Consider the following 24,200-nt stretch of genomic DNA (forward strand, 5'->3'; position numbering starts at 1 on the left):
ATACCTATGCAACTACCAACCATAAAACCTGTACAAGTGTAACTATTTCAAGCCCCCAAAGCTATAAGAATGGCATGGATGTCAGGAGTTTATTGTTTTTAATGAATATTGAATTGCTGTTCTGCTTGTTGGAGCGGTAAGGCCTATCTCTAAAGCAACTGTGCTAACCTTGCGTCACACTCACTACAGCAGTTCAGCGTCCATCCACTAAAAATGACACCACACCTTGTTAGAAAAGCTTTATCTTCTCTTCAAATTAGCTTTTGGTTACCTCAAAATTCTTACATTTGCATTTTAGATATCACCGTCATTTTACATACTTTTATACATTCATGAGAATTACATACATTCTAAATTCATAAGCAGATCTTTCCTAATCATTTCCGTTTTTAGTCTAGAACAGGGAGATGTAAATCGTGCATTACCATATAGGACACAATGGAATTACGAATGCAAGAGGTACAAGGTCCAAAAACCGCTCTGCAGGAATTACACTACTGGTTATGTAGTAGGTTGCCTAGAATACCAAAATGTAGGTCGGAAACGTTACTTCACACAAGTCATAAATATCTTCTACTTACAACTCAGAAAGGCAGGCAATACTTTGGGGCAAACAGATTTCCCATTGATCATAAACCCTCCTACCTAAGACTGGCAATACTCAGTTCCCCCAGCGTGATTGTTCCGTCTCTACTCCTAGACAGGCATGGCCATCTGGACCCTTTGAGAATTTACCTCCCACTAGCCACCCTGTCCCCAGCCCACCACTGGGGAGTAGTCTGACGGAGGATGACTGGTGGCAGGTGATACTCTCCCTCGTTACGTTCCTTTTTGTTTATGAAACTCCGCTTGTTAGAGGCCGGCTGGCCTTACAATCTCGATGTCCACTAGACCAAGCAGTCAAACCACAGTTCTAATCCAGCAAGGCTCACGTTGCGCTCACACGTTCAACCCTCTCCCCGCCTTGTGATTCCCTGCTTACTTCGGGAGTGGCGGCTCTACGGGAAAGTCATGACGTGGAGAGCACTCGACCGAGTCCCCGCGCAACCTGAGGGACTCCGACAGCTGAATTCACCAAAATCCGGCCAAGAAAGGGGGGGGGGAGTTAATTCCTGGCTTCGCCCTCAGCCCGCTATACGAGGAAGTACTCTGTTCTGGTCCGGCCCTCTCGCAGCCCGCCCCTCACCTTACGGCGCCTCGCCTCCTGCTGACGTGCCGGGCGGAGCTTCACAGTCCCTTCGTTGCAGCCCGCCCCTCACCTTACTGCACCTCGCCTCCTGCTGACGGGCCGGGCGGAGCTTCACAGGCCCTTCGCTTCCTTAGTAACCAACGCGGAAGCCGCTCACCAGGACGCCCAGACTGCTCACTCTTCTCAGCAAGGTTAGATGAGTAGCGGTGAGTGCCGACCAGCGCGAGTTAGTGAGGCGCTATGCAAGATCCGTTTCTGGTGAACCTCCTGTTGCCTCTATTCAGTATTAGTTCAGAGAGTTAGCACAACAGGCAGTTTCACACCCTCTGGCTCCCGGCTTATGGTCCTCCACTCTCCTGACCAAACCGGGTTTCCTTACAAGGGATGCCTCACGAGTATCTCACTTGGGTGTCGAAACCAAGAGCAGGGCTAGATCATCTGACAAAGGGGGGGGCATCAGCAAAAGGGGGGTCAGGCCTGAAGACAATCAATTCTCCCCTCTGCGCACCAACCTCTCCTCTCAGAAGCCTTGACTCCTGTCTGTTCCTTCTCCTCACTGACTGGACGAACCAAAATGGCCGTCCCATTCCACCTTTTATAGTCTGGGCCAAGAGAGTCCAGAAGGGTCCAGCAGGTTCTAGAACCCTTCATGCAACTCTATGGCCCCAGGTTCTGAGGTGATTTGAGCAGGCCACCATTTTGTGTCTCCCTACACTCCCTCCATTTTACAGGAGCACCTGCGCCACAATACTATTAAGTAATAATGAGGCGCCCTGAGACCTAGGGTTAACACCAGAAAAAAAAAATGTAGTGGACATCCGGAAAAATACAGAGGCAAAAAGGGGATAAAATAAATAATAATTAGGAGGGACCACCCAAAGGGCTGACAGGTTTAACACTGCTCATCTCTAAATTACACAGACAGAGCCACAATGTGGCAGATGGTCATAGCGCCACTGTGCACGATTAAGTGCCAGTGCGGAGCACTGGAAACCACCTGCTCAAATGAAGCACTGGTGCGGAGGTAACAGGGAAGAGGGGCATTCATTCAAGAAGGTGTGGAAGAACAAAGGAGAGATGTGGAAGAGGAATGGGGGGACTGGAGAGGTGTAAGATACAAATAGACAACAATTTTAATGGAGAGACTTGGGGTGAATGAGAAGTGCGGATGGGCTCGGGAGGTGACGGGACAGAGAGGCCATGAGATAAATATGAGAGACTGTTAGAGATGAGGGCAGTAAAATGACAAAATGGCAAGAGGTGATTAAGGATGAAGTGAGAAGTTGAATGAGGAGAGTTCGGAAGTTGTAAAAAGGGGTGAAAGAAAACAGCCTGCAAAGTGAGAGAGGGATCCAGAATTGGGAGAGCAGAGGAGAGAGGGATGGAGGGGAGAGGTGAGAGTAAAGCGGCATGGGTAAACTGATAACCCTGCACAAGACTGCCAAGGTTTTAAGGGACCACTGCTGCTCCCGGCCAGAGCCAGGTGAGCTTCTAATGTAGCAGCAGGTATTCCGGTTAACTAGACATCTTTCTGATGTTAATTGTAGTATTTTGGTTATAAACTGGTACTGATGGGGTGAAATCTTTCCTCAGTGTTCCTGTGTACAAAAAATGTCAAAATAATGAAGCAATTCTATCCCAAAAAAACGCGGCATCACATAACATTATTTAAATTTTCTTCCAACACAATTTAGTCAAGCCTGTCATGTAATTTGGTCCTCACCTGCCTCATACTTCCAGTAGCCCTGCCTACAGGTGTAGAAATGTTTGTCAGGAGGGGTTCCATACAACTGAAAATGTTGACGGTGGAGTCTAAGCACCCAAAAGTTTGAAGACCTCTGAGCTAGATGTTAATGATGATAATGGAGGCTCTGGGGCATGGGGTCGGACTCTCACCCTAACATGCTGAGTCTTCTCTATCTCACGCTATGGCAGCCGCAGCACCATCAAGGCTCACTGATCCCACCTGCCTGTCGGATCGGACTCTTCGGGAAATCTAAGCCCTGATCGGGGTGATCCACTGGTTTCCCGGAATTATCCAAGGGTGCAGGAGGCCCTTGTTGCTAGGGGCCTACAGTGGTAGGGCCATCAGGTGCCTAGCTTTACGGCGGAAATTTATAGGAGTTTGCGGCTGGTATTTTATGTGCTGTGAAATGGAGCGTTCATCATGAACCTGGACGAGTTGCAGCAAGCTAGTGTCTGCTTCCTTTTTATAGGCCCTGTGTTCACTGGAGGTGTTGACAAGCAATTTAAAAAAAGAAGATTGATTCGATTGGACACGCAAAAAAGCCACAGCATTTCATGGGCATACGGTTTCCGGAATCCAATTTCTGCACTGTCTTTTTTTATTGCCCACTTATGTTTTGTTATTTGTTATTTGTTATTATCTGATCCCAAAAAGTAAATCCCACACAGGACTCCTCTTTTTAATAAGATTATTAGCTGGTGTCATTGTGAAAATGTTGAGTGATATATTGCCTTTAGCGGGCTCCGCTCAGTGTAAGGGAAGCAGCTGTTGGCGTGTTTTGGCCCTCGCTGCAGATACTCCCAATACCTGTAATAGCACACTCTAAACACACTTTCCTGCCAGGAAAGTGACATTTCACACACCCAGTATGAGAAATGTTGCCAGTAAACAGCGCCCTGATATGTTAATACGATTAATTATTCTTGCAATAGCTGTTAAATTGAAAATAATCAAAATGTATTTCCTAAAATTAAGTAAACTGATTTTCAAGGCATGTTTCTAAAGGCCCACAAAAGGAGGACATGCTTTATTTAAAACTTTTACTTAACAGCAATTGGACAGACAGAAACTCTGCACTGCGGAAGATGTCTGGCACCTGGAGATAGGGGTTACGCGCTGAATGATGGGTAAGGCAGCTCCGCTCTCAACATTTCAAGAATATGTTTATTTTGATTATCAAGGGTGAGGAGGGTTCAAGGATGCGAAAAGATCCAACGGTCCCGCATTCTGCGGCGCTGGGAGGGCACACGGTCTTCGACACCCAGTGCCTGAACCGAGATCCTTGATTATAAAGGGTGGGGAGGGTTCAAGGGCGCGGACAGATCCAACGGTCCGGCGTTCTGCGGCGCTGGGAGGGTCCACGGTCTTCGACACCCAGTGCCTGAACTGAGATCCTTGGGACCGAACCGACGCGCCAGGCCCGCTATCAGCACCAGAACCATGGGGGCGAAGCGCTGAGCGAGAGAGAGCACAAAGGAGGTGAAAAACAACAAGTTTCCAATCTGAGAAAATATTTGCAATGCTATTTGCAACAAAGTGGTCGCCATTGTCCCGGCTGCTTTGAAAGTGAAAGCGGGCGAGGTCCACTGAATGTAAGCAAAGCACGTCGTCGTTCCTAATACAGGAGAAACTCAATAAATAAAATAGTACACATACTCTGTAACAACCAAGTAAAGAGGCAAGCAACATGGCCATACTAAGAAGGGACTAACTAGGAATCAGAAGACAGCATTTATGAAGGACAAAGACACAAGCAAATGAAAAATATGGGTGGGGGAGTGGGCGGGGCTTATCTCCCACACTGAACTACAACACATGATCGCCAGAGCAGAGCTGGTACGCTGGCTCAGGCCCGACCTGAAAATGGAATCACTCATTAGTAGTACACAAAGTACACTAATGTAACTTTTGTGGTACCTTAGTATATACGCTGAACACACAAAAACCTTTAGAAAACACTCACAATCACTGGATAATGTGATCACAGTGATGCAATTTGAAATGTCATCTGTGATGTCACCAGTGATGTCACTGACCATGTCATGAGTGATGCAATATGTGAGGTCATAAGCAGTGCATTGTGGGGTGTAAGTTAACCATTTTAACCAGCGCTGCATTTTATTGAAGGGGCTTGGGTTGGGGAGGTGGCCTTACCTTTTTGTTGTTCTGCTTTTCTTGCTGTTTGCCCTTTGGTCCACCGCAGCCTTGGAATGATTGCAAGGAAAGGGTCCTCTGCTTTCCAAACTTGGCTGCTCCGTTCTGGGCACCATCTTGCGAGGTTGGCGGGCTAGTTTCCTGGCCATCCTAAACTATTTAGGACACATGCCACTGTGGACAACCGATGCTTGTCTGTGCCCCTCAGTGCCTGGATGATGCCAGAGGCCATGGATACTGACAGTTCCAACTCAGATTACCTCAAAATTGCTTTAGTGTTTTATTCTCGGATACAGCTCCTGCAGTTCTGCCCGAAAGAAGGTTATTAAATGCATGAGGGCTGACTAAACTCAGGACATAATGTCTAGCAGCCCCAGCTGTAACTTTAGATTTACCCTACCTGTAGGTATCCCTACTCAGCCCTGTTGTGGGGCAGGCTCTAAAGAGAGGGACAGTAAACATACTATCAATTCCTATATTTCCTGTGCATTACTTAACGCACGCTCTTTGTGCAAACACAATATTGAAAGTTGTAAGCTCATTACTTCCCGCCATCTTGACAGCCTTTTTTTTATGGAAACCGGGGCTTCAGGGCCCTCATGCCCTCATTTGGTAGCCGCTATACCCCCTGCTATACTATATCTATAGCAAGATCATCTTGGTTGCAGAGGTGGCGGACTAGCAATCATTTTCAAGGACTCATTTAACTACACTCTTGAAGCCATTACTCAACATGGGTCAGAAGTCACGACTCCGAGGTGCTGCACCCTTTTTGCATAGGCCCGGAACTGATTATCTTGAAGCTTGGCTTCAAGACCTAGATCCTTTCTGGTCCATCAGAATTTGCAGCACTTGACGATTTCATCTTTCCTTTAGAAGATTTATCCAACAAGAACTCCTTATCCTTAATAGAATATATGATATATGGTTTTATTCATGTGGTGAAAGCCCCCACTCACTCTGCGGAGCACACTTTAGATGGTATCTTTTTAAATTCTCCTGTGCTGACATTTAATGAAGCCATACCGCTCAGCTGAGTGGATCATTATATAATTACCTTTAATGTGAGCTGCCCTGTACTGTTGTCCAAGGGGGTAGGATTGGGACTGTCTAAACCTTAGACAGTTTTTGGCAGAAACTGGAGTAGAATTACATCTGAAGCCCTTGAACAGTTGCTCAACTTGCTTGACAGCCCTGCAGGTACACTACCTGCTCTCTCGGCTGAGGGATTTCAAAACTGGATAGCAGTCTTCCTTGACATTGTTGCCCCTCTGACAAGTAGGTGTCGCACAAGATTGAAGCCTTCTGCGCTCTGGTTTACTGACAATCTAAAAAAGCTTTAGCAAACTTATCAGAGACAAGAACAGAAATGCCAACTGAATTGCGCCCCTACTGATAAAATAAGCCATAGAGTTCTTAATCTTCAATATAAATGAGCTATCGACCATGCTAAATCCACATATTACACCGACAATATTAGAGGGGCAAGAAATTCCTCTAAAGAACTCTTTAGAGTTGTTAAACAGTTGTCTCAGCCTTCTTATCCCGTCTTTATAGAGACCTCACAAGATTTTTGCCATAGAGTGGCCACCCACTTCAGAGACGGAATTATTAAGATATACTCTGAATTCCCCCCTTCTGTTGAACCCAGTTTGCTGATGGAATCATAAGGCATTTCTGCTGAGCCCTCCAAGCTCTAAGTCTTTCCTCCCATCCCTGAGCAGAAAGCCAAGGCACGTCTCATGAGCCTGAAACTAGGGTCCCCAGTGGACCGCTGTCCACCTACAATTCTGCAGCTGGCACCTGATTGCGTTACCAAAACTCTACAGCATGTACTTAGTCATGCCCTTGATTCTAAGACTTTCTCCCAAACCTGGAAGGAGGCTACTGTAATCCATCTTCAAAATAAGCCGAACACTGATCTGGATGATATGAAAAACTTTTGTTCTATCTTACTTCTGCCTACACTGGCCAACATCCTGGAGAAATAACTTAATCAGGAATTGGTGAAGCTCATTGTGCCATGCGATATATTGGACCCGTCACAGAATGGCTTCCAGAAGAAGCCATAGTACAGAACGGCACTGGTGGCTGCCATAGTTAGTATAGGTGCCAGGTGGATCAGGGTGGGGTGGCTGTCTTGGTGCTGCTGGAGCTGTCGTCAGACTTTGAAACCGTCTCACCGACGTGCCTGGTACAACGTCTTCTTCATTTTGTCAGAAACGTTTCCCCTTTGGGTAAGTTTATAGCATAACAACAGTTACTTCCAACACCATATCATACAAAAGTACAGTTACTAAACAACAGATAAAAACTAAAGGAGTAAAGGTGATTGATTTGTCAAAAAATGTACACTTTATTACAGCATTATTAAAAACAATAGGGCATCAATAAAAACACAATTAATAATTATCTAATCAATGCATACTGTGCGAGAAAAACATGAAGAAAAATAATTCCAATTTAAAAGTGATGAAAAACGCTAGTTGGGAGGAATATAATCAAACTCCAAATCGTAGTTCTATCGTAAAATGAGTAGTTGTGTCCACTAGCTTAGCGTATCAAGACTGTACATTAGCATTGATTATATACATATGAGAAAAGGGATTTTTTTTTGGAGTTTAGAAAACAAACCACGAGAGCATCGATCATTTAGGATCCCATGCACAATAGTCTACAAATGGGTTAACTGTAGGTTAAAAGTACTTTAAGGTACCTGTTAGTGCACATTTGAGAATACATTTAAGGCAATCTTGTGCTTACTTATTGCTTCACTATCTTATTGATTTAGCATTAAAAGCATCATTCTTGGGTGAATCTTTTCAAAGTTTTATTTTCAAGTGTTTGTGTTTTTCAACCTGAATTATATTTTATCGTACATCATCATCCTTGACTGTTAATGTTGCCTGCATTGATTTTTGCCTCCATTTATTCTCTATTGCTCTCCTCTCTATCTCTCCCTCTCTCCCTCCACTCCATCTCCTCTCCCTCCTTCCCTCTCGTCCTCCCTCTCTCTCCCTCCACGCCGTGTCTCCTTTTTTTTTTTTTAACAAATTGAGCACTGTCTGTATTGTATTCTCATTCAATCTCCCATCATTGTATCTCGCTCCCTGCTTCCCTCACTGTCTGCCTTCTTCCGTCTTCCCTCTCCTCTCGTTTCCTTCACTTTCTCCCCTCTCTGTTTCTATCGTCCGTCTCTCTCGCTCGCCGTCACTCTTCCTTTTCTGTCACTCTTGCATGTTGCATTAGAAATGCTATAGGTGTCACATTTGCAAAAGTTATAACTATTGGCATTGTAAATGACAAAGCTATTAATTTAAAAAACAACACATAAATAAAATAAATGTCATTTATAAGACCAATAGCTCAAACTTTCCTAATGCGAGACCTATTGCATTTCCAGTGCTTGTTTAAAGCTAGACACCCAGTGGAATCCAGGATGTTGTGACTTGAGTGGCTCTCATCAAGTTCTGTTACCTAAAATCCCTTGCAAACTTCAAACTTTGTAAAAAAAACAACACATTTTCCTCAATTTTCTGTGTTGGAAAGTTGTGGTATCTGCGGGGAGACACAAAGTTCTACCCATCCAGCATTTCCCCAAGTCTCCCAATAAAAACGGTACGTCACTTGTGTGGGTAGGCCAAGTGCCCGTGACAGGAAACAGCCCAAAACGCAACGTGGGCCATCACATTTTTACAGTGAAAACTGACCATTTTTTCACAATGTGCCAAGCTATGGATTTTGGATCGTCCCTCAGCCGGCAACTGAAGAAACTTACCAAACCTATCAATTTGTTTAAACTAGACACCCAGGGGAATCCAGGATGGGGTGACATGTGTGGCTATTACCAGGTTCTGTTACCCAGAATCCCTTGCAAACCTCAAAATTTGTAAAAAAAAAAAAAAAAAAATTCTCACTTTTCTGTGATGGAAAGTCCTGTAATCTGCGGGGAGCCAACAACTTTCAACCACCCAGCATTCCCCCAAGCCTCCCGATAAAAATAGTACCTCGCTTGTGTTTGTAGGCCTAGTGCCTGTGACCGGAAATACCCCAAAGCGTACTGTGAAGACCTAAAAATTATCGATTGCAAAACTAACTGGTTTTGCAAGGGAGTCACCTGCGTTTTTGATCTTGGACTGAGCAGCCATATTGGGAAACCTACCAAATCCAAAACATTTCTGAAAACTAGATACCTAGGGGAGTCCAGGGAGGTACGACTTGCGTGGATCTCCCAACATTTTGCTACTCAGAATCTCCTGCATACCTCAAATGTAATTAAAGAAAATGATGTTTTCCTCACTTCTCTCTGGGGGAAAGTTGTAGGATCACTGGGACACCACAAATTTCTCACCACCTAACGTTCCCCCAGGTCTTCCAATTAAAATGGTACCTCACTTGGGTGAGTAGGCATAGTGCCCATTACAGGAAACACCCCCAAAATGTACTGTGGAGATTTCCAAATTATCGATCGCATAACTACCTGGTTTTGTGAGGGAGTCACCTGCGATTTTGGTCTCAGGCCCACACCAGTGAGGTATCATTTTACTCGGGAGACTGAGGGGAATGCTGGGCGGTAGGAAAGTTGTGCCTGTGCGGTAATCCCACACAGAAATGTCAAAACAATGTTTTTTTTTTTAGATACATTTGAGGTTTGCAGGGGATTCTGAGGGGTCCATGCTGACCACATCTCCATGGACTCCCCTAGGTGTCTAGTTTTCAGAACTATCTGGATTTGGTAGGTTTCCCTAGATGGCTGCCAAGCCCGCGACTAAAAACGCAGGAGACACCCCTGCAAAACCAGGTTGTTTTGGGATAGATAATTATGATGTCCCCACAATATGTTTTGGGCCCTTCCCTGTTGTGGATACTTGGCCCACCCACACAAGCGAGGTAACATTTTTATCGGGAGACCTAGGGGAATGCTGGGTGGAAGGAAATTTGTATCAGCCCGGTTGTCCTACACATTTCACACCCAGAAAATTGAGGAAAACGTGATGTGTTTAGCTAAATTTAAGGTTTGCAGGGGATTCTGGGTAGGAAAATGTTGGAAGATCTACACAAGCTGCACCGCCCTGGAATCCCCTTGGTGTTTAGTTTTCAGCAATTTCTGGGTTTGCGGGGTTTCCATAGATGGCCGCTGAGACTGGGACCAGAAACGGAGGTGACTCCATCGCAAAACCAGGTAGTTTTGCAATCGATTAATTTGAAGTTTCCACTGTACATTTTGGGCCATTTGGCCTACCCACAAAAGTAAGGAACAATTTTTATTGTGAGACCTGGGAAAACACTGAGTGGTAGGAAATTTGTGGCGGCCCTGTGATCCCACAACTTTCCCACACAGAAAAGTGAGGAAAATTTGATCTTATTTGCTAAATGTGAGGTTTGCAGGGGATTCTGGGTAGGAAAATGATGGGAGATCCACGCAAGCTGCACCTTCCTGGACTCCTGTAGGTGTCTAGTTTTCAGAAATGTCTAGGTTTGCTAGGTTTCCCCAGATGGCCACTGAGCCCGGGAACAAAAGCGCAGATGACCCCCCTTGAAAAACCAGGTTGTTTTGTTATAGATGAGTGGGCAGCTGTGTTTTTTGTCCCACGCTTGCAGACATCTAGGGCAACTTAAAAACCCAGACATTTCTGAAAATTAGACACTCGGGGGAGTTCAGGGAGGTGTGGCTTGCGTTAATCCCTCAACATTTTCCTTCCCAGAATCTGCTGCAAACCTCAAATTCAGCTAAAGTCACATTTTCCTCTAATATCTGTGTGGAAAAGTTGTGGGATAGCTGCACAGTACAAATGTCCTACTACTCAGCATTCCCCTCAGTCGCTTGATAAAAATGACACCTTACTTGTGTGGATGGGCTTGTGCCTATGACATGGAAGGGCCAAAAACATGTAGAGGTAGAGATTGAGGTGGGTACAAAGCAGGTCCAAAAGGGCAGTTTGTTTATATGTTTTTAGTCTGACGCTACTTTAGGCACCCACAAACGTGAGGAATTATTTTTCTCGGGAGACCATGGGGAACGCTGGGTGCTAGGAAATTTGTGCGTATGCGGTGATCCTACAACTTACCAACACAGAAATGTGAGGAAGATGTGACTTTGTAAGGAAATTGAAGGTTTGCAGGGGATTCTAGGCAAGAAAATGCTGAGGGATCCTGCGGTGAATCCTGACGCTGCTCTCATCTTTGAAAGCAGCATCAGGATTGACCCGAGCGCTGTGAATTTCTGCTCATTGAGAGACTGGGAGTCTGCGCTTTGCTGTCTCCAACCCAGCAATTCAGATGGGTTGGAGACAGCTCAGTGTGCATGTCTGTTTGGCCGGCCTGAGTCGGCTGTCTAAACCAACATGCGCACTAATAGCAGTGTCCACCACTCCCCTCTATGACTTCCCCCAAAATGGCCCTAGAATAGAACTTGAAAAGTAAAACAATAATAAACCCGTTTTATTATCATTTTATTTTTCAGGTTTTCGGTCTAGCTGGGGGGCGACGCTCCTCCGCCATAGCAAAGGAGCCGCCACTAACAGAAAAACGTACAGTGCAAGAGTACAGCTTCACACATAATATCCCAGCGAGTACAAGACAAGATGGTCACAGCCATGGAATCACATCACCCACTGGGGCCACAACTGTTAAGCATTATATTCAATACAGAGCACAATGTTAAATCAACTAAGTCAGCGAGAAAAAACATTCAAGAAGGAATAACGTAGTTTCTCAATCAGTCGTCATAATCTCAGAAAAGGTTACATTGATCAGTACATTTACACATACACAGGTTAACAACTGAATGTGGTTTAGAAGACAACTCTCACTTCATCAGTGAGACTGCTTTTTGCTCTCTACATTCAATAACCAAGAAATCTGTGGTTTCCAAAAGAGAATGCGCTGCCAATTCAGAAATGTGCCTGGCTTTCTTGAGTATGTGATAATATTGATACGGTAAAATATTTAGTGAAAAAGGAATCATGATGTCAAGAAAGCTGTACCTGTTTGTCTTGATGGGTGGTGAAAGATCTGTATTTTGTTTCAAAAAAGGATCTCAAAAATTCAGCCTCCAAATGTCATGGGGAATGATTTTCAAGAATGCTGTCTAAGTAGATGTTCAATAGCAGAGCATTTGCCAGGTTGCTGAAGAAACCAAGAGTTATGTACAAAACGACAGACAAACTATATTATCAGTCAGTGGAATTAAAATCAACCTGGGTAAAATAAAACAAATACCTCATGTCAACAGTGAAGTCACAAGCAAGAGGCCTGAGTAGGAAAAAATCTTCCACACACAATATATGAGTAATTGGTTATTTTCCCATTGTGCTTTGATACCCTGCTCTTTCTCAGTCTGTACGGTCTTGTACCACTATTAATGCATATCGTCTTCACAGTGTCACATGACTTTGTGAACGATTAGTAGAAGACCATTATGCCTACATTCATAGGGGCTTATTTATGAGCCCTTGCATCACTTTTGCGCCGCTGGTGCATCACTTTTTGTGAGAACCAGCAGGATAACAAACGCGCCATGTTGTGTCATATTTACAAAGTGACGCATCTAGGTAGATACATCAATTTGTAAACACCTGCGCCACATTATACCTGCCCCAGGTATAATGTATGCAGGGTGGGCGTTCTGACACAAGTAAGCCACGTAGAAGTGATGCAGTGAAATCTATGAGATTTCACTGTGCCACTTCTAGGACGCAAATGCATCAATATCTTACGCCTGCCTGAAGGCAGACGTAAGACTGACGCAGGCACATTTCACATGGGACTTGCCCATGAGTAATGATCCATTGCTGAAGTTGCGTCACTTTCATGATACACTCCAGCAATTCGTAATTTTTGCGCCGACAGATACGTCAGAAATAGTGAGGTATCTAACTCCTTGCGACATGATGTGTCATACTGTAAATATGACGCATCCAGCATGTCGCAAGGCGGGCACAATGAAAAGTGAAGCATCGCTGTTTTCACGCAGCGATGCGTCACGTTTCATAAATGAGGCCCTCAGTGAGGGGCAGTGTAAGCACTGGGTTCAAGGTGAGGGTATGCTCAATTCCTTTCCATTGCACTGGTTTGGAAAGGACTTAGGAGCAGATAGCCAGGCATCAAACTAAGAGCAAACCCAGAAGTACACTGCCATCACACACTGGATAGGGAGCTTCACCTTGGGAGGAAGGGGCCAATGACCAGTGAGGGAAGGTCTTTGAGCAGTAGAGCTTCCGAGAGTGATAGGAGGAGCTACTAAAAGGTTGCACACCCATAGCCCTACAATTTCTACCTACACTACATGATTCAGAAAAACAAATTCGAAGTCAGATTTTTAATTCCCTTACTAAAAATAACTTACATTTTACCACCTTTCTTGTGTGATTTTACTTAGAGTTCGTATTTGTGTTGCTTACTGTAGTATAGTGTATTGCTTCTTCTTCCTTTCATTCCCACCTTTTCTATTGCTCAGTCTGTATGTAAGCAGATTGTATGATTCCGTCATGAAATGTTGGTGTGCTTGATGATGTAAGAGAGAGACAGTTGGCGATAGATGGCTGAGCATATAAGAAGATGCTCCTGGTGGGGCTACTCTTTTACCATCTTATCAAACTATCTACTATCTACTTGATTTGGAATTGAAACATAATACATCTACATCTTTGGAACCATCCACTTATCTACTTGTCTACATTACTACTACAACATTTACTAGACCTGCATCCTTATTGGAGGGTCGGAGCCATATTCTTTATAGGCACGTGAGGCTCTGTCATATTACAGACGGGGTCGCAGATACTGGTGGAATCTCTTCCCTAACGTGGATCACACCGTAGAACAGGTGTTGTACTACAGACATGATGAGTGCAAGTGTTGGCAATCCAACACCGATCCCTCTTGAAACTGAAGCTCAGGCACCAAATGCAGTAAAAGGAGGACTAAAGATTTAAACAAGTCCGTCTTTCTCTAATGCGATGTTCACTCTCTAGGGTAGAGTTTGCACTTGCACCGGGAACAGAGCATTTTTTGTAACTGGGTGCACTTTCCTTCTCACCATCAGGCATACCGCAATTAAAGGTGAGTTGTAGCACAGAAGGTGAATGGGCACCTGATATGCAATAGGGTCCCTGGTTTTTAAAAGTACTTTACAATATTAAATAGGATTCCACTCTTTTCACTTGTTTCAGGATAGAGCACAAGGCTGATTTAGGAATATCTGGCTGAAGTTCTTGCTTCCAACCTGTGTGTTTGTTCCTTCACTCCTAGGTGTTGACTTTATATTGACTTGTGTGGACCAGGCCATTACCCCTGTTGCCTTGGGGTTGAACTCCCACCTCTGCCTCAGGTCCTGTGGGGTGTTCGACACAATGAACTGCCTCAATGTGTCAGCAGCATGTGCAGGGGCAGAGTCAGCTTCCAGTTTGCTGATCCAGACCATGGTGAAGAGGTCTCAGTGCTACATCATGGAGGGGAAGGAGGTGCTCGTCATAGGAGCCGCAGGCATCAGCAAGAAGTACATCTGGGAGTCAACCAGAGATTATGGGATCAAAGTGAGATTTGTGAATTCTTCTTTTTAAATCTTTATATGTTGTTCGTTGTATTTACCACTTGATTACTAAGCTAATGTAGTGGTAGAAGATATTTGTTGCCACAACTTGATAATGCGCCAATGAAGTATGGTAGCACAGTCTTGGTGGATGCAGTTTGTGGATGAGTAGTGATAATTTAGTGCTGTTAGGCCATAGTGTCTTGATAGGGATTGACGTGTAGGGCTTGGAGGTAGTAGCATATAGGTGGCATTTGTTAGTGTGATGATGGAGATAGTGCTGTGATTTTATTAGGTTGTAATACAGAGTGTGGCAGTGCTGTGGAGTTGAGTGAAATCATGGTGCTGTGACGTAGATCTGTGGTGGGATTAGTAATTACATGGTTGGGTTGGTAGTTGGTGCTGTAGAGATATTGGCGCCTGTGATGGTTGTTGTAGTTAGATGTTCTGAGGTGAACTATGACATCCTGTGTATGCTCTTTATGGTTGTGTGCTATGGTCATTCTGTGGTATGAGGTGGTAGTGCAGTGCTTTGGGAGTAGAGTGGTACTGAGGTGAATGTGTGGTACCGTGAAGTGGCAGTGGTAATGTGATGGTGGTGGTGTGTGTTAGTGGGGTACTTACAAATGGCAGCATGGTGGTAGAGCAGTGGTTTTTGTAAGGGTGCTGAGTGCTAATGTATGAAGTATTTTCTTAGTGACTGGAGATGGTAGTGAAGTGGTGGAGTGGTGCTGTTGGGGGTGGGGTGAGGAGGCCAAGTGGAAGTAGTGCAGTAGTTTTGGGTAGTATTATGCTGCTGATGGGCTGGTAGTGTTGAGTGGCAGTATGTGCACAGGGTGGTAGTGCAGAGCTAGACTAGAATGTCACGGGGGTTGATAATCTCAGTGCAATGAGAGTGCAACAATGTGATATATTACTGTAGTTGGGTAAACGAGTCCCCGCCTATACCTCGTGCATTGAGGCACGCAAGGCAAACATTTACACCTAAGCAGCCACCACTAGCATGTGGTGAGAGAGAAATACTCCACTGAAGCCTCGTTTTACAAAGTATTGACAATAATCGCAGTTGTTGCTAGCTAGACCTAACTAGACCCATAGTAAGAAGCCCACTTATAGACAACAAGGAGACTGCACACATAACTATGAGAGCTGTATGGAGAGAAGTGGCAAGACCGATGGAGCACCCATGCATCTTACTTGCTTTTCAATGAGATGAATGGTGGGTGACCTGAAGGCTTAAAACTGTTTAAGCCTTCAGTGATTAGCATTCACTTCTACCTGGGCCTGTGCCAAACTAAGGGTAACAGGGGGGTTGGGACAGGATCAGTTATATCATCCTTAAATTTAAAGCGAAGGCCTAGTTGTGTGTATTAACATGCTAACTTTAAATCCCTGTGAGTTTTCTATGAGAATCACACAATAGGTTTTCATGGTCTACAACCTTCAGCTGTAAATATGGAATGTTCAGTCTAAAGAACACTTGTTTACAATTTTGTAAGTGAAGTATAAAGGATTGTGTAAATGGAGACTTTGTAAAAGCAGGTGACCCATTATGCTGTCACTCATAGCTGAAATGGTCAGAGATTGGTCCTTCCTGAGCTAATGCTACAGACACAGGTTGTTTCTGATGGATCACTGAAATAATATCGAGGGACAGAATATCGACCATCAAAAATATCGTTGAGAAAATATCGACAGTCAAAATATCGAGTTTCTATCTACAAACAGGTAAGTACAAAAATATCGAGTTAAAAATATCGTTTACAAAAATATAGTTGTAAAAAATATCGTATTTACTAAAAACAGTGTTAAATTAAATTAATATTATTAATTAATTACTAAAATATACTTAAAATTACTTAAATTAACTTATAATAATTAAATAATTAATGAAAGTTAAATAAATATTTTTTTATTTCATATTTATTAAAACATATATATATAGTAACAAAATATAATAAAATAATACCCAAAAACTGAAAACTGACCCTGAACCCTAAAAATACCCCTTTATCCAAAAACCCAAAACTGACCCTGAACCCTAAAAATACCCCTTTACCCAAAAACTGAAAACTGACCCTAAACCCTAAAAATACCCCTTTACCCAAAAACTGAAAACTGACCCTGAACCCTAAAAATACCCCTTTACCCAAAAACTGAAAACTGACCCTGAACCCTAAAAATACCCCTTTATCCAAAAACTGAAAACTGACCCTGAACCCTAAAAATACCCCTTTACCCAAAAACCCAAAACTGACCCTGAACCCTAAAAATACCCAAAAACCCAAAACTGACCCTGAACCCTAAAAATAAAAACACATTTTTTTACTATCTACATTATATACTTACATATTTTCACTTTCTATATTATTTACAGTCGATATTACTTCACTTACCTTAAAAACGATATTTTGGCTGTCTATATTCTGTCCTGTCGATATTTTGTCCAAACGATATTTTGGAGTCGATATTATGTCCAAACGATATTTTGGAGTCGATATTATGTCTGCGCACCTTTCTGATGCCATGCACCTTCCTCTGTAACAGAAGTGGGGGATAATGAGCCACATAAACTTCTGGAGGGGAAGAGGCCCTCAATCGGCCCTGGTCCTCATTTGGCACTGTCTGAAATCTCTAGTGGATAGAGAGTGAGCGTCAGTACTCATGCTCTGGGACCTATCAGTAGTATTTAAGACATGAGGGAAATAACAACGAGGGATTACTCATGGGCCTGGATTTCGGAGACCCTGAACAGTAACAAACAACTTAAGGATAATAAATCTTCTGTTTAACATAGGCTTGTCTATCTCATCCTGGAACATTGCCGGGAGAACTCAAAATAAGATGGCTGAAATAATAAAAAAACTGTCCAGCGATAGTGGCCCTACAAGAAACCTGGTCTACATCAAATTTCGATCAAGAAAAATACTACGTATATGATATTCCTGCAGAGCAGGTTGATCGGGGTCATGCGAAAGGTGGGATAGCAATTTTACTTAATGAAGATTACAAGTGGGCTCAAGAAATAATTCCAACTTACACAAAGAATTTTCAATGTATCAAGATTAAGTTTGGGATAAACACACTACAAACCCTAAACGATCTACTAATTTGTAATGTTTATATCCCCCCTGGAGCAAAAATGGATGCACTTGCTACAGAAATCCTCAAGGATATCGAAAAAACAATAGAAGGACAAGGTTATCCATCGTTTTTCATTATGGGCGACTTCAATGGGAAAATCTCAAATGAGGTGCTTCAAAAATGAGCAAACTGGCACAAAGAAGAGGCTCTGGGAATCTCCATTCCACTATTTCCTAAAGAAAATAAAGCGGATAAAAGAGGGAAAATTCTAGTAGCTTCACTCTCATTATCAAGTGGAATAATACTAAATGGTAATGCAGAAGGAGATATTCCTGCATCAAATACAAGATAAGGGAACTATAGTTCCTCACTCCTGGACCGCATGATTTGTAGCGCGGACCTGTTTGGAACAGATTCACAAGTTAAATTATTGTTGTTCTTGGAAGTGACCATGCTATCCTGCAAGCAGACATAGAGTGGAAGTTACAACTTTCCTCGTCGAGCCATATTATGTACATTCATAGCACAGTTTTGGTAAATCAGGCCCAAAGACGGATTCAATGGAATTCAGCAGCACTCAATAAAATTATTACCATAATCGATACAAAACAACTACTGCAAATAACTCATTCTATAAATCCGATAATAAATTTTGAAATGGCTATCAAAAAGTTATTACAAAAACTACAGGAAAAATGAAAGCAATTGGGTACAATAAAGAATCAATACGACAAACCAAAATTAACTACTAATACAAAACAATTAAACAAACTGATAGGATCGCAGTTTCTAGAATACTCAGCATCCAAACAGCTAGAAATTAACAAAACTGAAAAACCAACGTAGGAGAGAAAAGGCAAAAACAAGAGAATAACCCAGGATAAAAACTGGGTAGATATGCAGATAGCAGCAAAACAAAATAACCAACGCGCCTACTGGAACATAATTGCTAAAGAAACGGGCACAAAAAAAGCAATAAGCCATCCTAAATACTAATCCAAAAAACCTTAAAGATTTGGCTAGAAACCCAGAAGTGAAATCTTTAAATATCATAGCACCAAGTCCCTTCTCAATTGAGTTATATATAAAAAAGGCAAGAACGACGGGAGCAACGGGCCCTAACCAAATCCCAATTAAGGTCCTCCAATGCAATCCCAAAGCATGTTATCTCCCCTTCTTAACCATATCTTTACCACCGGGGAAATCCCCAAATCTTGGAAGGGGAGTATCGTAATACCCATACACAAAAAGGGTTCAAGTCTGTATCCGGACAACTACAGGCAGATAGCCCTTCTAGATGCAATAGGAAAGTCCTTCACAGCAGCAGTATTAGACCATCTTAAGGACTGGGCTTTTTCATCAGGTGTAATCCCCCTATATCAAGCTGGATTCAGACCTAAGCACTCGGTCATTGATAATATTGCTGTGCTACAAACCATCTTAGACAAATATGTGACAATAAAATCCCAGGTCGTCTATGCTGCTTTTATTGACCTTACCACCGCATTTGATAGAGTCGATAGAGGAACACTCTGGAGAAAACTCAGCAAAATGGGTATCCTGGATAAATTACATAATTGCATTGATGTCAGGTTCAAATGGGGAGGGAAAAGGGTCTCACAAGCCCTATCCCGACTTCAAACGGCCTTAGGCAAGGATGTCTTCTTGCTCCTCTATTGTTTTCCCTTTATCTCAGCGACCTGCGTGAATGCTTTAAACAGATCTGCAACTTTCCACCTAAAATTGCCCTCCATAAAATTCATACCATGATGTATTCAGCCGATGTAATCATTTTAGATCTAACACCATTTGGTCTGCAAAGAAGCCTCCAAGCACTCCACAACTACACAGAGGAAAACTATTTAATACCGACTATCGCAAAAACAAAAATAGTTCAGTTTTCAGGAAAGATACAGAGTGCCAAATTCAACTAGACTTTAGGAGGAAAATCATTGGAAGTGGCAAATGAATATACCTATTTAGGTCGAATCTTCACAAAGTCTCTACAAAACATGCTCCATACTCAGAATCTGATTCACAAATCTGACGTTCATGTGGGGGCACTTTCACGTTTATATGCTTCAACTGGTCAAAGACACTTTTTTTCTCTGCTTCGGGTATACAGCGTCAAGATTCCACCAGTGCTGTCAAAGTCAAAGTCAAAGATGCTTTATTCGGTGTGTAAAGATACAACCATATAGCAACAGACATAGTAAATAAAACAGCATACATATGATTCGGTATTTCAGAACATACTTCCACTGAAATATGTTCAAGATGTATCTGAGTAAAACACAAAACATTATACAATTATTTCTGTGTCCAATAGAGAATAGCAGCATTTGTACAATATTAATTAATGTGCAAATGGCCTGATAAAGTGCAAAAGTTCAATACCTTCCTTCCTAAAGTGCGATATGCATTTAGCAGCATAGAGTCGAACATTTAAAAAGACTTCTAACTATGTCGAAGTAAAGTACAGGCGCTGTATCATTCTATCAGTGCACAATATACAATAGCAGCAATTATACAACATTCATATATGTGCAAATTAGCATGATAAAGTGCAAAGTGTCAGTACCATCCTTCCCAAAGTGCAAAAGGCAATTAGCAGCTCGAATCTGGAAAAATGAATTCATATAATAATTGATTTTCTTACAGAGATACATTTTAAAATATAAGTGGCTACATGAAAACATACATCTGGAGTCTCTAGGTTAAACATCAGTTGCATCGCTGTTTGTATGCCACAAGTGTTGTATTTTAAAAAGATGGCTTTCAAATAAAATTTTCGAAAAGAAATATAAAAATTACAGGATAGCATAAAGTGACGGGTGCTCTGTTTGGATTTATTATCACAAGGACACAAACAGGTGCCGGGTTTCTTAACCACGGGAAAAGCCACTAGGTGGTGCACAATTCCCAGACGGAGACGGGTTAATACAAAACGATGGGAATTAATACTAACAGCAGCAAGATAAGTTTGGAAGCCTTCATTGATGTTATATTCCAGGTAGAGATTGAATGTACTTTGTTTTGCATATCTTTCCATTCTAATCCCAGCTGTATATTTAAGGAGTGAGACTTTCAACTCCCGCTTCGATAATGTAGAACCTGTTGTTGGATCTTTAAAGATGTTTAAACCATACAGTGTTTTGTACCAGTGTTGTATATGGCTCAGCCAAGGGATATTTGATCGGCGATCAAGTTTAATACAATCGGTAATTACATCCTGTGTAAACTTTGTCTCCTCCTTTTCCCAAATTGAGCGCCATAGGGACAAGGGACGTAGAACAATTGAATCATTAACATGATTCATGTTTAGATCCCTATGTATTAACTCAGTTGAAGCCCTAGCCGGGGCACTGATTAATCGTTTTAAAAACACATTCTCCTCGCGCTGGACCAGTTTGGCACTCTGGGCATCGTGCCCCCAAACCCCGGCCCCGTATATGGCTGAAGATATACATCTTGCATTAAATATGGTTAACATTTCGTAAATTCTGCGACCCCCTAATTTGGCTGCAAATCTAAAAATACAACTTGTGTTCCTAACCATTTTAAAAAGGACACTTTTTTGTTCATTAACCCATTTCCCGTCTCCTGAAAAAGTAATACCTAAATAACAAAAACTACTGACAGATTCTAACCTCTCCCCCTCTAAAAAGAAGGGCTTGCATTTTCTTGGTCTCTTACCACAAATCATTGTAACCGTCTTCCCTTTGTTAATTTTCAACTTCCTACTTTCAGTAAATACGTGGAATTGATTAATTAAATGTTGCAGTCCATTGTGAGTCCTAGAAAGGAGGACAGCGTCATCCGCGTATAAGAGGATTGGTATCGGGTTACCATTGATGCAAGGTGCATCTGCATTAGTCTGTCTTAAAATTTGATCAACCTGATTTATAAAAAGAGAAAACAGTAGAGGGGCAAGTACGCATCCTTGTCGGATACCTCTCCTGACTTTAAAAAAAGGGGTGCACTCACCATCTGTTCCAAATCTAACTTTACTAGACAAATTGTTGTACAGTCGAGCAAGCAGATGGATGATTTCAATAGGGCCACCCATTGCCAATAGAGTGGGCCAGAGCAGTGCGTGTTCCACCAGATCGAATGCTGAACTCAAGTCGGCAAAGCACAGGTAAAGATCACCAGCTTTAGCTTTGGTATACTTGCCGACTATGAGTTCCAGGTTCACGCACTGCTCCATTGTACCCATTCCTCTACGGAACCCATACTGGACTGGGGATAAGATGTTTTTTTCCTCAGCCCAGGCTTCCAATCTCACTAATAGGGCTCGACTAAGAATTTTAACTGTCGAGTCCAAAAGTGAGATTGGGCGATAATTTCGGGCCTCGGACCTAGATCCTTTTTTGTAGAGGGGTACAATAATTGACTGACCCCATGTCAGTGGTAAACTATCTTCCACCGCAGCATTAAAATAACGTGTTAAAATTGAGGCCCATAGAGTCATTTCATGTTTATAAAAATCCATGGGTACCCCATCAGGCCCAGGGGCTTTACCCCCCTTACTATTTTTAATTGCCTCTGTGACTTCATCCAGAGTTAAATGCAACTGCATTTTCTGCCATTTAGAACATGTTGCTGTATCAGTATTAAAAATAGACCCATCTAAATTAAAATCAGAGTTAAAAATCTCTGAAAAGTGAACAATCCATGCATGACAGCTGACATAAGAACTGACTTCAAGAATGTTATCATTCTTTAGGAAGGGGCCGTTGATAGTTTCCCAGAATAGTTTATGATTTTTTGTTTCAGCAGCCATATCAAGTTTGTTCCAGGCATCATTTTGCAACTCTTTTTTCCTGGATGCCAGAGCAGACTTGTAATTAATTTGTTCTTCTCTAACTCTATCGCTGTCTCTTGGTTTGTCATCAAGCACTTGTTTTAGCTTTTTTAGAGTCTGGGCACAATGTTTATCAAACCACACAGTTTTATTTCTTTTGTGCTTTCTGTTTCTTACGACCAAAGTGTTCTCTACAGTACTCGTAATTTTTAGAAAATTAGAGAGTAAGGCGGGCGCAGTCACATTTGGTGCTAGGCAGTAATCAACCTCACTGCTACATTTGCAGCTAATATCCTTCGTCAATTTATTAGGGTCTATTTTGGTCCATTTGATTCTCATGCCGTTCGGTCTCACGGCCGTGATCCCTTGGACAGGCCTGCCATACACAATTGTTTTTGGGCCCCAACCCATTAGTTCCACTGAGATACTGTTATGGTCACTCACGGGCTGCGGGCTGCTCTATTACCCAGACGTTGGAATAAACAGAGCCATTAGACACCAAAATATGATCAATGTTGGAGTGGGCGTCCCTCCCTCTAAATGTGGGGCACATTTCATTGTTTTTGTTCTTTGTGCAATCTTGTAGCTCTAGATTTAATTTAGCTACCAGGTTGTTCAGTGCACTACCATAATTACTGTGCGGAAAATGGTTAAAAAAGATTTTTTCACCCCCCGGATACTCTTCCCGGTGTCCACAAATCCCCTTCCGGGCGTGACTACAAGCTTTGATGTTAAAATCTCCTGTCCAGAGTATTACAGAGCTATTTTTTGAAAGTGCGATTGCTGCTTCAATTGCACGCTCGACATCCGGAACGATCTTATCCCGGTTGGGACCCACAATATTATTATAAAAGTTTACAATAATTAAATCCCTGCCTTGGCTGTGTGTTAAGCGCAAGACTGACGCATGCTCACCCACCACCGCATATCCCCCAGCATTAAATTCCGTTAGCTTTGTGGAGACCAAAGTCAGTAGGCCACCCTTTGCTCTACCAGCCTTAGATGCTACTGCTGCCACACTGTAGGAGGTGTAACCTTCAACTTGTATTTGTTCTCTGTGCCACGTCTCTTGTAAGCATATTATATAATAACCATATATAATAAAATTCTCCCAAAACGGGGTGCTTAATTTTGCAGCAATTCCCGCTACATTCCAGGTGGTAATTACAAGGGAGTCGGCATGACTGCCTCCTGTGGCCTCAGGATGGTTAGTCAAAGATGGAGTTTCTGGACTCGCTATCATATTAGTCTCATGTGTAACATTTACATTTGTCACAATGACATCATTATCTTTGCATAATTCATTACTGGACAAGTTTGAATTTAACTCGGTTACAACTATTACACAACTTTGGACCCCAACTCTTTTTCCATGGTTACTGTATCACCAGCTACAACAATTTCGGAATGAAGGGCCATAGATGATGCATTCAGTCGGTCATTCTCCCCTAATGAGTCGAACAACTAAAATCTGTTGGAAATTGGGACCGTAAAGTTGTCATATATATTACATAATGAAGGAGATGAAATGGGGGCAACATTAGGATGGTTGATATGGGTGACTCTTGGATGCTGAAAGGAATGCGTGGTGAATTGTCTTCCTGACTGATTCCTATAAAAATAATCAAGTGGAAACAGCGTGATGTTATATTCTTGATTAGATGGCATAGGTGCATGTAAAATCGAA

At 42.6% G+C, this 24,200-nt stretch overlaps 1 protein-coding gene across 1 annotated transcript in view; it reads left to right on the forward strand.

Annotated features, from left to right (window-relative positions):
* LOC144759966 (carnosine synthase 1-like) overlaps positions 1-24,200 on the forward strand; it is a 562,866-nt gene that overhangs the window by 262,245 nt on the left and 276,421 nt on the right. The window contains exon 9 of the mRNA XM_078646511.1: positions 14,343-14,626. Within this exon, the coding sequence (XP_078502637.1) occupies positions 14,343-14,626 (284 nt within the window). The remainder of the gene's footprint in view (positions 1-14,342; positions 14,627-24,200) is intronic.

This window comes from Lissotriton helveticus, chromosome 1_1, assembly GCF_964261635.1.
Source record: "Lissotriton helveticus chromosome 1_1, aLisHel1.1, whole genome shotgun sequence".
Classification (NCBI taxonomy): Eukaryota; Metazoa; Chordata; class Amphibia; order Caudata; family Salamandridae; genus Lissotriton; species Lissotriton helveticus.